Source organism: Camelus ferus, chromosome 3, assembly GCF_009834535.1.
Source record: "Camelus ferus isolate YT-003-E chromosome 3, BCGSAC_Cfer_1.0, whole genome shotgun sequence".
Taxonomy (NCBI): domain Eukaryota; kingdom Metazoa; phylum Chordata; class Mammalia; order Artiodactyla; family Camelidae; genus Camelus; species Camelus ferus.
In genome coordinates, this window is record NC_045698.1 from 104,478,131 (window position 1) to 104,491,992 (window position 13,862).

The 13,862-nt window shown below is 37.4% G+C and overlaps 1 protein-coding gene across 5 annotated transcripts in view; it reads left to right on the forward strand.

Annotated features, from left to right (window-relative positions):
- The window catches only part of FBXO38 (F-box protein 38), a 50,778-nt gene extending 37,253 nt beyond the window's left edge, over positions 1–13,525 (forward strand). For 2 of the 5 annotated variants that reach the window (XM_014560756.2, XM_032477059.1), the window contains exons 15-22: positions 147–881; positions 5,993–6,093; positions 6,302–6,404; positions 9,289–9,455; positions 10,802–10,947; positions 11,431–11,534; positions 12,028–12,141; positions 12,938–13,525. In XM_014560756.2, coding sequence (XP_014416242.1) covers positions 147–881; positions 5,993–6,093; positions 6,302–6,404; positions 9,289–9,455; positions 10,802–10,947; positions 11,431–11,534; positions 12,028–12,141; positions 12,938–13,116 — 1,649 coding nt within the window. In that variant the 3' untranslated portion in view covers positions 13,117–13,525. The remainder of the gene's footprint in view (positions 1–146; positions 882–5,992; positions 6,094–6,301; positions 6,405–9,288; positions 9,456–10,801; positions 10,948–11,430; positions 11,535–12,027; positions 12,142–12,937) is intronic. The other 3 variants (XM_006186533.2, XM_032477060.1, XM_006186534.2) reach the window with 3 other exon arrangements.
- Positions 13,526–13,862: the final 337 nt, after the last annotated feature.

A 13,862-nucleotide genomic window follows, 5' to 3' on the forward strand; every position in this document is an offset into this window, starting at 1 on the left:
GAGCAGCTGAGTGATGTGGTCACCATTATACTTTAGAAAAATTAGTGTACATTGTTTCCTGTTCCAGATTTACTCTTGCCTTTTGTCCAGAATTTGTACTGAAATCTTTTCTTTTCCTCGGGCCATTCTTCTTTTTCTGTAAGCAGTAAGTGGAAAAGGCAAGACTCCACTTCGAAAGAGGTACAACTCCCATCAGATGGGCCAGTCGAAGCAGTTTCCCCTCGAGGAAAGCAGCTGTGAGAAAGGCTGTCAGGTCACCAGTGAGCAGATCAAAGCCGATATGAAAGCAGCTAGGGATATTCCTGAAAAGAAAAAAAACAAGGATGTTTATCCCAGCTGCAGCAGCACCACCGCCAGCACAGTGGGAAACTCCAGCTCACACAGCACTGCTTCTCAAAGCCCCGACTTTGTAAGGACGGTGAACAGCAGCGGCTCTTCCGAGCCTAGCCCTACAGAAGTGGATGTGTCCAGGCAGTGTGTCTGCTCCCCCGGTGGGTCAGAGGACTCTGAGGCCATGGAGGAGGGAGATGCAGAGAGTTCTGTCTGCCCCAGATGCTGCTGTCACAGGCCCCAGGAATCCCAAAGGAGAACTAGCAGGTGTTCTGATGAGGAACGTCCTTCAACCAGCCGAGCCTGTGTTGTGAATGGCCCGGATGGTACGAGATCCGCCTTTTCCTTTAGGACTCTGCCACAAGGGGGGTCTTCAGGCCCAGCACATGATGAGAGGACTAATGGGAGTGGCTCTGGGGCTACAGGTGAGGACAGGAGGGGGAGCTCCCAGCCTGAGAGCTGTGACGTGCAGTCTAATGAAGACTACCCTCGGAGGCCCCTAACGAGGGCCAGGAGCAGACTCTCCCATGTACCGCTGGTATCTGAGTCAGGTATGACAATGCTGCCAGGATTAGCCACTGCAGGTTAGGACTTGAAAAGGGCATTGTTCATTCTGTGTTTTTCTTACATAAAGCCAGTTTGGCAAATTGAATTCTGTGTTGGGGTTTTGTGATCATACAGACTTTGAACTAATTTTCAGCAGTGGGGTCGGGGTGGGGAGGTTGGCATGTAAAACATCCAACCAAGAAAAACTCAAGTAGTTCCACTTCTAGAAAAATAGACCTGTGTATGTTGACACTAAGTCCATTGCTTATCCTGATGTCTCAGTATATAAACTCTGCTCCCAACCCACACTTAAAAGTCTTAACTCCTAGTGAAGTTTTAAAATCTTAGCCAAGAGGTAAGAACTGGAAGTTGCTGGGGCTGGGGGAGCATATCATATGGGTATATAACCCTGCGTCTGCCTCGGCAGTGCTTAATGATTTTTTCCAAAGTCTAGTTTTGCTTCCATTTAGGTTTGTCAGGAGATAAGCAGGTAAGTAAGCAGTTTAGCTGAGAATTATTTTGGCAAAGATAAACTCAAAACATATAGATGTATCTAATTTCATTTATAATATTTATGTGTACACCAAGACATTGGGTTCGGTGAGGATAAGCACATTTCTTAATCATAATTCTGTTAATGTTTCTGATCTTATTGTTAAGTAATCTCTCCTGCCTTTATTAATTCGTGAATAATATATTTCAGTTTTCTCTTAAGTCTCACTTAATTTTAAAATCTTAAAAATCAGCCCCAGCACATTGAGTACCTTTTTATATACTAAACAGAGCTGATTGAATCATGTGGGTGTAAACTAACAAAAATGAGCTTTCATAAGAAAAGTATGAGACTTTAATTATGTGCTAATTATCATAGTAGTATAAACTCATATTGAAGTATATGAGTTTTATTTGAAGATTTCATTATGCTTTGCAAACATTAGTTCTGCTGTGATGAAAATACTTTTCACAGCTTGAATATTAAATGTTTTATATCTTTTTTTATACATAATATAGCATTTGCCATTTTAACCATTTTGAAGTATACGGTTTAGTGGCATTAAGTACATTTACATTGTTGTGCAACCATCATCATCATCCATTTCAACTTTTTCATCATCCCAAACTGAAACTCTACCTATTAAACATCAACTCCTCATTATGACACCTTTTGTTACACAGTTTTTCATATTTGTATAGTCATAGTCATGTTTGCCTTTACGGTTTCTTTATTTTTATGCTGTGGAAGGTGTTCCCTACACCTCACTCAGATAATTGTTCACATCTTTTCATTCTTTTATTCATTTATTTATTTAGTGTAGTTCTTTAAGTTGTGGGAACTTTATTTTTTTAATTCTAACTTGTCACCAAGTTGTCTCAATACTATGTATTGACCTCCATTCTTAAGTCATTATTTGAAAATGCTCTTTTAGCCTGTACCTTGTCTGTACTGCTGTTTATCTCTGGGCGTGCTATTCACTATTCTGTTCCAGTGTCCTGTCCTCTTTCATTACTCTTTTGCAAAATTTCCTAGTCATACATTTATCACTTATTTTTATAGTTTTTCTAATTTTTGTCACATTCAAAAATCAGATTTTGTTGTTTTGTTTAGAATTTCATGACATTGATTGACTGAAAAGATAACTGTCATTTTTATAGCATTGAGTCTTCCTATTTGGAGACTATTTTGTCTTATATGTCTTGGTAAAGTTTTATAGTTATTAACTATTTAGGGGGTTTTTGTTTTGTTTTCATTTTTAATATGGATCCTTCACATTAGCCATAGGAGGTTTTGACTTTTTCTTTGCCTTGTATTCTGCTTCCCCTTTGCCATTTTCTTCTGACTTGTTTCATGATTAGAACTTTTTCTTAGGTTAAATAATCTCCTAGAATTAAAAAAAAAACTTTCTTTATGTAGCTCTTTTTGCTTTTTTAGGTAAATTACCTCTGTTGTCTTGTGATTTTTTTTTTCCAATTTGAGAAGACTTCTAATGTATGTACCTAATATGTGTATGGTAGGTAAATTATATCCTAACGTTTTTAAACACAATATAAGTACCCATTTCAGTAACAGCTTTTCTGGGGAAATATCAAACTACTGATTTTAAAATTATCCATATCTCCTTTGGAAAGAAAAACAAGTTATTTGGGTAGCTTTCAACTTGTTATTTTTAATCTAGTATGTTTCTGATATCTATTGGCCATTCTGTTTTAAATGTTTTAGGGAGAAAAATCCAAGTTAATAAAGGAAAAAAACGATTTAGTGTTATGGATATTTTTAATCACTTCAAAGAAAATATTTTAGTTTTTTATTTGGTTTTCAATTTATGGCCTTATGTAGTGTGTAGAAGTAGTTATTTATGTTGTGAATTCCTATTTTGGGAATAAATGCCTGTACCTTTTTTCTTTTTCTCCTCATTATATAATACTTTATAAATATCACAAAATTAACTAATTTGATTTTCAAAGAATAGCACTTAAGATGAGTATGATATGGTTCTCATAAATACTAACCTTTCCGTGACACCCCATGACTAGATGTTTTCTGTGTTTCTGTAGCATCTTCTCTGCTAATGTTAACTATAATGTGTTGTATTTTCATGTTTTACTGTCTCTTTCCAATAGACTATGAGCTCCATGAGGGCAGGGCCAGTCTGCTTGTTAACCATTATATTCCCAGCTTTTAGCACAATGTCTTGCATGGTGGTATGGGGCTCAGTGAATAATTGTGAACTTAATAAGTGGTAGGAACCATCACATGAGGTATGTTGATGCTGGTGGATATATGAAATCACGAAGAGTTACCGCTAAACAAAATTTACTGTCCTAAACAAAGAGGGAGGCATAAGAAAATAATAGGATGAACTCTTTTCCTTTTACATTGGGAAGCATTTGTTTATCAAGATTATCTCTGTATAAAGTGTGACTTAGCTTTATAACTTTCCTTAGAAAACAAACTGCCAATTTGGGTACTCTGAAGAGCAGGAAATTTAACTGAATCCCATATTCTTATCAGTTAAAAGTGATGGGAGGGAAGGAGTCCAGGAAGATGAGAAGTTTGAAAATCGGAGCACAAAAGGAAAATGCTAACAGAAAATTTCTTATTTGAACATTGTTATGAAGGAATGGAAACAGACCTGTTTTTGTTGGTTTTCATTTTTGCAGTACTGAGAGAGGGAACCAGGACCTGTTATTGGTTGTAACAGATGTGTGAATTTTGACTGTCATAGCAAATGTGCTGCTGTTAGAACATTGCTTGTCAGTGAAGCTAATTAGATTTTGTCTGAAGGTCCTTCAGAAATACTGTGGAAGGTGGCCTTCAGTGCATCACCTAGATCAATAGTTTGCATGTTTTTCCAGACCCCAGGATTTTGCTTGGGTTCAGGGCCCCTTGAAGGAAGTTTGATGGATAAAACTCTTGGGCTCACTTTTAGGCTTCCACCAAAGTCTCTGCTTTCAATTGTTTTGCATAATAAGATTTCACAAAGATTTCCAAGAGTGGAAGAAAGAGTTCTATTGTATTTTTTAAAAAAGCAAACACTTGGCCTACTCTCTATAGAGTTACTGTCTAACCCCAAGCATTTAGGAATTTGCAATATTTGCACCTTGTTTCCCTATCTTTCTTTGTAATCTTTCATGTTCAAAGTTAAAGAATTACCAAGTGGAATGTTTGTAATCTAGTAGTAGTATTGTGCAGTATGGTGGGATTTAAGTCATAAAGGTCAGTCTTATTTCACTCTACATGTGCTCTGCTACAGAATGATTATCAAAAATGAGAACAGTTATCAGGGAGGGTGTAGCTCATTGGTAGGGTGCATGCTTAGCGTGTGTGAGGTCCTGGGTTCAAGCCCCAGTACCTCCATTAAAAATAATAAAATAAAATAAATAAACCTAATTACTACCACCACGACCCTCAGATAATTAAAGTGGTATTAAAAGAAAAAAAAAAAAGAGGACCGTGACTTTTAGTATCTTGTTTTGGAATATATATGTGCTTGTTAAGTTTTCGAGATGAATTGAGAACTTGTATTTAAATAAAATCAACATAGTATTTGTTTTTATAATTAAACTATAATGTTTTGGAACAATACTGGCTACATGAGTTAGAGCATTACTAGCCAGGGTTTGGCAGATAAAAGATTGCAGGTTTTCTGGCCTAGTGACTGGCACCAGATAGCCTGAGTCTGACTCCTGGTTCCACCACTTACACTTTGGCAAACTATTTCCCCTTCCCATGCCTCTGTTTCCAAATTTTTAAAGTAAGGACAATAATCTTTCTCAGAGGGTTGTTATTAGGATTAAATTAGTTACTAGAAGTAAAACCCTGAGAAAAGTGCCTGACACACAGTAAGCGCTCAGTAAATATTTGCTATTATTCCATTTACATTTCTGTGATGTATTCATTCAGTCAGTGAGTGATACTGCCAATTTATTCAATAAACAGCTCACTGCTAGTGGCTGACATTGATACAAAGACGAAATAAGACAGTGTTGTCTTTAAGGAGCTTTTAGTTTAAATGGAGAGACAATACAAGTATTCAGGGAATTACAGAACTATATATGATGTTTGGGGGTCCAGGTGATTTGTTAGGGGAGGTGGAATTTGAGCTGAACCTTTCAGGGATGGGTAGTATTTCAAAAAGTGAAGTCAGGAAAGGTTTCCTGGGCAGAAAAAACTAGAATGATTAGTAGCTTCAGAGGCATTGGCAATGGGAGATGACTAGGACATGATATGGAATAAAACAGAACAGCTCGGGCTAAAGCACAGCTCCAAATGTCAGGCGTTGAACCATATTTACTAAGCAGTAGTCAGTGTTTTAAAGTTTTCGGGAGGAAAGTGGTGAATTTAATCTACCAGTAGTATTTAGGATGGGTTGAGTGACTAGTGACGAGAATGTTAATTAGGCTGTTGGAATAGCCCACGTATGAAAAGCAGTATTACATTTCAGACAGTAGAGGGGGATCTTGTTTTGAAACAGTCAGTTGGAAATAGTAGTCTGACTGTTATTCCTTTGGGAACCAAGTTGTAGAATTGCGAGTTGCCTAGCTGGAGTTGGAATGTGCTCTCTTTGAAGGAAAGACAGCAAGGCTAAAATCTGGATTTTCCTCTTGCTTCTTTTAGAGGTTGCCAAAGCAAAGCCACGTCATGCCATGAAGCGGAAGCGGACGGCAGATAAGTCCACCAGTACCAGTGATCCTGTGATTGAGGATGACCATGTGCAGGTGAAGGAAAAACCCTCGTCTACCTTTCAGTCCAGCTGTGTTCTTGAATAATGTAAAAGAACTAAAGTTCCCATCATCTTTATATAGTTTCTTTGCCCTTAAGAGAAGAGATTGGGAGCAGCTGCTTCTCACTTGTGCCAGTGAAAATATTTAAGCTTTAAAGAAAAAAGTACAGGAAGATGCATCTTTTAAATTTTTCTCCTCCTAGGTCCTTGTATTAAAATCCAAAAATCTTGTTGGAGTCACTATGACCAACTGTGGAATCACAGATCTAGTGCTTAAAGACTGTCCCAAGATGATGTTCATCCATGGTATGTATTTAGGCCCCTGTCATAACAAGAGCATCATGATTTAGTTTAAAAAATTAAGGATTCATAAATACTACAATAACATTACTATATTCCTTTTTCAAAAGAATCATTATGTTAGTTTATTTTTAATTCTGTCCTCAATCTATAGTTCTCAACTAATTACCCTGTCGTATTTGTGAGGGACCATGTGCAGAGATTTGATTCATCTTTTAATGTAGCCTCTCCTCCAGTTCCCTCCAAATGACCACTGCTACTTGATCTGACAAAGATTAGATTAACCAGACTAATCCATGTATGGACTTTGGAGTCAAATAGAGCTCACCTTGGTTCCTGTCTTTACCATTTCCTTGCTGTGTGATGCTGGACATGTTTTGTCTGTGTCTTTTGGAGGAGGTGGTGACTGCGCCCTCAGTGCTTAATTGCTCTGAATTTGATTGATATAATCAATCATAACCTCAACTGAGGGCGCATTATCCTTCGTCTACACCGCACTTTTCTTTTTAGTCCCATTTGTCCCTCATTGCAGTCCCATCCGTTCCCAATACCTATAGTCATGTATTGAATGTCCTTCCAGTCCATCTCCCATGTCTTTATTTATATACATATTTAACTCTGAACAAATATAAGGTATTATTTTGTGTGAATTTTTAAAATTTTAGATATATAAATAGTATGTCCTATGCATGATCTGTTTATTTTTCCATTATTACTTGTAATTATATTTTTGATGCCTATCCATGTACAATTATGAAGATCTGATTTCTTGCCTTAGGCAAGTTATACATTCTGTGTTCATTTTTTTAATTCTATAAAGTGTACACTTATGAAGGTTAAATAGTGATTGATACACACACAGGCATCCATGTGTGTATGAATGTGTGTACCTCCACAGACACATAGTAGAGGGTCTGACCTCTAGTAAAAACCTAGTAAATGCTAACTTGTATTATATTAGTATGGCAAAAAAAAAAAAAAAATTAGAGGCTTTCTTTGCACTTCTCTAATACTGGTAGTGAATAAAACAAGGAAATCCTTACCAAACATTTTTTCATAAACTAGGAGAATCCCAGAAAGGAGAGATAAAATTGAGATTTAAGCACATCTCTCTTAAATTCTCAAAAACTCCAGACTTGTGGACCCCAGATACACCCTCACAAGGTGGTACTTTACTCCATTCCAACCAGTGAGGTCTTCAAACATCTAATAAATAACTGTCTTCTATTGGCGTGTCCCCCTATAACAGAACAGGGGTCCTTCAAAAGTTCAGAGAGGGTACCAGCAGGAGAGCCCCCGCCTAAGAGCTTTCAATCTGTCAGCACTCTACCCTCTGAGGTCTGAGACTTTAATCCTCAGCATTTGGACTCTGCTGGTTAACTTCTCATTCGTATCTCTCTTCTGAGCTCTCTGAGAATCTGACTGGTTTTCACCCCTCCACTTGACTGATCATTCTCCCCATATCTTCCCTAACCTAGTGATAGATCACATGGCCTGGGGCCCAGCCTTTTCACCTTAAATCTGGTTGTTTAGTTCAGCTTATTATGTGACAGGATCTTAGATAAGAAGCTCAGTGCCACCCACTGATGGATGGGTGGACTGTTCATGGTGGATGAGATGACCAAATGAGACTAGAAGTGACCTTAGCCATGGCTGGTTTTATGGCAGAGAACCATTGAACCCTTTTCGCCATCTAGTCCTCTCTTTTCTCTTTTCCTGTTCCCAACATTGCTTCCTCTTCCTCCTGCCATGTTCCTGCCATGTCACAGGTGAAAAATGAATCTGAAAGGCAGCAGACTTGCTCAGTGTTCAGACATCAAAGTTACAGAGCTAGATTGCTCAGTAAGATGATGACATTTGGGTCAAGGATGTCACAGAACATGTTTTTATGTAATGTTAAAAAGATCAGGCATATTGGCCTTATGTATTTACAATACCTTTCATCTGATCTTCTCGCTGGAGTTGGACCAGATTGAAATCTATGATAAAAATGGGATCAGAATGAAAATTGAGATTTAAAAAAAAGGAAGGGAATACTTTTCTAACATTGGTACGCAGTTGTAGTTAAATGTGTTTGTTATGTCACAGCTATTTTTCTCTGTAACCATGTATTTTTTTACATTAAACAAGAAGAGTATTTAATCATGTTTCAGACTAGCATCTTCAATAGAACTTTTCTGCAGTGATGGAAATGTTCTGTATCTGCACTGTTTTGATATGGTAACCACTAACCACATGCGAATGTTGAACATTTGAACTGTGGCTAATGTCTTAAGAACTAAACTGTTAATTTTATTACATTTTAGTTAAATTTAAGTAGCTTACAGATGACTAGTGGCTACCACACAGGACTGTACAACTTTAGACCAAATATCCAAATATTTCTGGGGTTTTTTTTTTAAGGTTCTGGTTTTATGCTTGTGATAAAAATTAAAATCAACACTGCTCATTTCCTATTGATGAATGTAAGATAATATAGGTGAATTATTTCAGGTACCATTACCAATAAAATTGTATAATTCAATAGTTGCCATCATTCTCTTTAATGAATATTTCCTACACATTTCCTACATTAGGGCAAGTCACTCTCTGGGACTTGAGTTTCTTGCCAGTAACATCTTAGATAGGAAAAGGTACCTTAATACCCCTCCTAGCATGAAGGTGACTGTCTTTTCAACAGGACAGAATCACATTTTTCAAGTCATTTTGATAACTTATCAGTTGTCCGTTATGATAGTGCTTGACCTGTGTTAAAGATATTTATATCTGCAGTATTTTATGCTAATAAAAGGTGAGCCAGTCCTCCAAAGAGGAATCCAGATAGGTTATACATTGCTCTGTAATTTTGTATAAGTTATTTGTAGAGCTTACCATTGTTTTCATTTTGTAGCTACCAGGTGCAGGGTACTGAAACATTTGAAAGTAGAAAATGCACCGATTGTAAACCGATTTGACTATGCACAATGCAAGAAACTCAACATGGATCAGGTACTAGACCAGATACTAAGGATGCCTCCTGAGAGAAACCGCATCATATACCTGCGCCCCATGCAGCAGGTAAGGAGCTCTGCTTCTCTGGGGAGATACATATGTTGCAGTGATTTTTTTTAGTCTTCAACCTTTTTGGAGGTGGCTTTTATTCTGTAATAAAATGATTCTGCAGATTATCTATAGGGTTCTTTTAACCAAGCTAGACTACCTTACCAGTCTTCTTCATCAGTGCTCCTCTGATAGATTTATGTGGGTTTTTAGCAAGTTATATGATGAAAGGAGTTGTTGTTCAACAAGTTTCTATACTTATCAAAGTTGCCTGTGGTTAAGAGCACAGATGCTGGTTTCAGACTGCCTGACTCCAGTTCTGGTTCACTGACCTGTAGCAGGTTATTCAATTTCTGTGCCTTAGTTTCTTTGTCTCTAAAATTAGAAGAACAAAAATCTGCAGTTACCGTGATGGTTAAATTAGTACCTGTGAAGCACTAGAGCAGTTGCTGGCATGTAGTGAGCAGTCATGTGATAGTTGCTGTTGTTTTTATTAAGAGTAAACATTTTCTTTTTTTGTATCTGTACGAGATGATGGTTGTCAGCTGGACCTATTGTGGTAATCACTTCATAAATATATGTAAATCAAACCATCATGCTGTATACCATAAACTTATACAGTGATGTATGTCAGTTATTTATCAATAAAACCGGGGTGGGGTGGGGAGAGTAAACACTGTTTGTAAGACTCTGTGCTTGATGTCAGGAGAAGGTTTAAAGGAAATAATAAATGACCTTTGCAGTCAGTGTTTGAGCCTGGCCCCAGAGGAGTTATTTCAACACACAAATGCTGCTTGTGTTTATAATTTGCTGGGGCTGAAAAATGTACAGGACATTATCCTTCCCTTGAGAAGTTTGCCTTTCTACGAAGGAGGCAGACATGTATGTCTTTAAGATGGCAAAGCAGGATTTTATAAGCAAAGATAGGAATGAAGTCTTTCCATAAGAAGAAAGCTATATGAACAAAGGTTACAAGGGGGAAGGAAATGTGTTCCATCTTTAGGAACTGGCAGTAGTCCAGTTTGAATAGGTATACAGTACTACACATTCACAATTCTATAATGCAGTCCAAACTTAAACTGAGAAGTGGATTCCTGGGATCAGTTATTGAATCCAGATTCTCTGGTTCAGTAGGCATTTATATAACAGGGAGATGTAAATTGCTTGCTAGACAGAAGAATTTGCGAAGTCTTATCCCTAATTTGGCAAGCAGTATTCAGGGCGGAATGTGACTATTTGATTTTTGAATCAGCCCAAGATTTTAAAACCATAGTCTTAAGGAAAGATTGTTCAAGCCCTAGGTGATGGGTTTCTGAGGCATTCTCTTCCCTGGTCCAAAACCCTCTCTCTGGTGTCTCCCACAGGTGGACACACTAACGCTGGAGCAGAAGCTGTTCAGTGGTCCCTATCCCTATCACATCTGTATTATCCACGAATTCAGTAACCCTCCCAACGTCCGGAACAAGGTGCGCATTCGCAGCTGGATGGACACGATAGCAAACATCAACCAGTAAGTGATACGCAGCCCCTGCCTGCCTTTCTGGTCAGTTCCCAGAGCGAGGGTACCAGAAAAAAGACCTGTTTAATCTTTATCTTAAATGGCTCCATCTGGGCTTTTCAGGCTCTGAAACATATGAAATATAATGTGAAAACCAGAGGGAAATGAGGATTTTAAAACTAAAAAGTGTACATGTATATTCATAACTAAACTGTTTTCAAACTTAGAGAAAACTGCAAGAACAGACTGTACATGTATGTTTGGTTTCATTCCTTCAGCCTTGGGGCATGGAAAAGAGATCAAATTAAAGATCTTAAAACTGATGTTTTACATCATCAGAAAATTGGACTTTTATGCATTTTTTATTATAGTATTTTGTTTGAGATCTTCATTAGAATCTAGGCTTGACAGAGTTTTGATAGTTCCTTTCTACCTCACATCCCAACATTATTTTCAGTTTTATAATTTTTATTTAATTTTTCTTGTTGCCTCCAGAGAGCTCATCAAGTATGAATTCTTCCCTGAAGCCACACGAAGTGAAGATGACTTAAAGAAATACCCCAAATACCCCTGGGGTAGAGAAATTTATACTTTAGAAGGTGAGCATTTATTTACAAATGGTGGAAAGCTAAATAGCCATTAACTAATTAGATGGAGAGACATGTCTTAGGGAAGATAGGAATGGGAGCCTTACAATTTCTCAAAATAATGGGAATATTGAATATCTGCAGGTAGCAGGGACCAGATAAATATTGCTCCCCTGTATGAGGTCTTTACCATCCCTAAAATAATCAGAAGCAGTATTGAAACACAGAAAGTAGAAGAAAATTGAAACTTGCTGCAGTTTTAGAGTTGGCAGTGACACGAGGGCATCTGTCTCAACCTCTGTATTTTGTATGTGTGTATATATGCATATATTGAGAGAGAAACTAACACTTAATGAAAGCAAAGGATGACAAAGATCACATGACCAAATGGCAGCAAAGCTAGGGTTGGAATCTGCATCTCTGGTCCAGTTTACAAAATGCTACTGCATCTCGCCCTTTCATTACTCCTCCCACACCAATAGCACTGCTAATCTTTTCCTTTTAGGTGTTGTTGATGGAGCTCCGTATTCCATGATTTCTGACTTCCCCTGGTTGAGATCTCTACGGGCAGCAGAACCCAACAGCTTTGCCAGATACGATTTTGAAGATGATGAAGAAAGTAATTATGGCCTGATGATTTTTATTCTCTAGTTTGTGTATATCCTCTGCTGTGTTAGATGCTTAGTGTTTTTCTTGAGAGTTAGGAGCAGTGCAGCTTTTAAATCACTTCCCATGTAAATGTTTTTATTTGCTTTTTGTTATTGTTTGGTTCTCCCCTTTCAAAAAAACAGCTTTAAATTTATACACTAGGTAATCAGTTGACTTACTAGGGACGTATAAAGGTTGGTGGGAAGGATTCTTTCAGACAAATTTTCCTACCTAGATTTTTTATTACCTAAATGTTTGCAATTTTGTTACTCCCTATTGAAGAATTGGTCAACTCTGTTGTTTCAAAATTGTTCCAGTTACACTAATTAATTCTGCTACTTATGAGTTGCTTCTTATTGGGTAGCAAACAGGAATTTATGATTTAACTATAGATACTTGGGGTGGGGGACAGATAACTGGAAACTTGAAGGAACTTTTAAATATAATTCTTTTAAATTAGCACACTTGAATATCCATTTGTAGGAAATTAAAAAAATATTTTAGGAGGAAGTGGATTTCATAAATTCCATGTACATGTATATGACTTACCTCTCTGGTGCATTTTTCACCTTGGGCCTTTAATCCTATGTGCTCTCTTAGGCATCAAACATAGTGCTTAACCAGACTGATGGGGACCAATTCCATGAGCTGTACATACTATACTGCATTAGACCATACAGGCATGTCCTATGGACTAGCTTTATCAGAGTGACCTTCCAAATGATCCTGATAATCATACGTTTCCCCTTTTCTTTCTATTTTCCAAGGCACCATCTACGCTCCTCGAAGGAAAGGGCAGCTGTCTGCAGACATCTGTATGGAAACAATAGGAGAGGAAATTTCAGAGATGCGTCAGATGAAGAAGGGTGTGTTTCAGCGAGTAGTGGCAATTTTTATCCACTATTGTGATGTCAATGGAGAGCCTGTTGAAGATGACTACATTTAACTGGTCCCTTCCCTTTCCAGCTATTCTGGCAGAAGCTGCAGGGCTGACCAGCTGGCAGAGAGCTCCACAGAGACTTGGGGCATGCAGTTGGGAGACCCGGGCTCAGTTTGGTATATAGGAAATGTATAAGGAATGTTAAAGTTGTATACAAAGATTTGTACATAGAGGAAATATACAAAGACACTTCCTAAGTACCAACTTTATATCATATGTTTATACAATTTAATTTAAAAACTCATTTTAATGAAGGCAGATAATTGGAAAGAGTTCATTTTTCCAGACTTAGTTCATACAGTGTCACTTTTTGGCTGAGCCCATATTTACTATATTCTTAATAATCACTGTCATCCCCTTAAATCTGTGCCTTTTTCTCAAGCAAAGCTGTTTTGAGTAAACCTGTTGAAGAGTCTTTGTGTCTTGTGCTTTTTTTTGTGTTACTATTAAAACACCAACTAACCCTGTAGTCAGAGGCAGCTATATGTTTCTGTACAGAATTGTGGGGTTTCTTTTCTTTTGGTATTATAGTTGCCACATTTCTTAAAATCAAGCAAAACAGACTCATGAGTTTAAAAAAAAATTTGAGTTTGAGGGGGAAATGGAAAAGTTTCCAAAGCATTTTTAGTTATTTATTTCCATATTCAATTGTGTATAATGCTTTATCTTGAGTCTAAAAATAAAAGTTTATTAAAACCTGTTTTCTTGCCTTGGACCTGATCCCTCATTGTAAAGAAGAGTACCAAATGCTA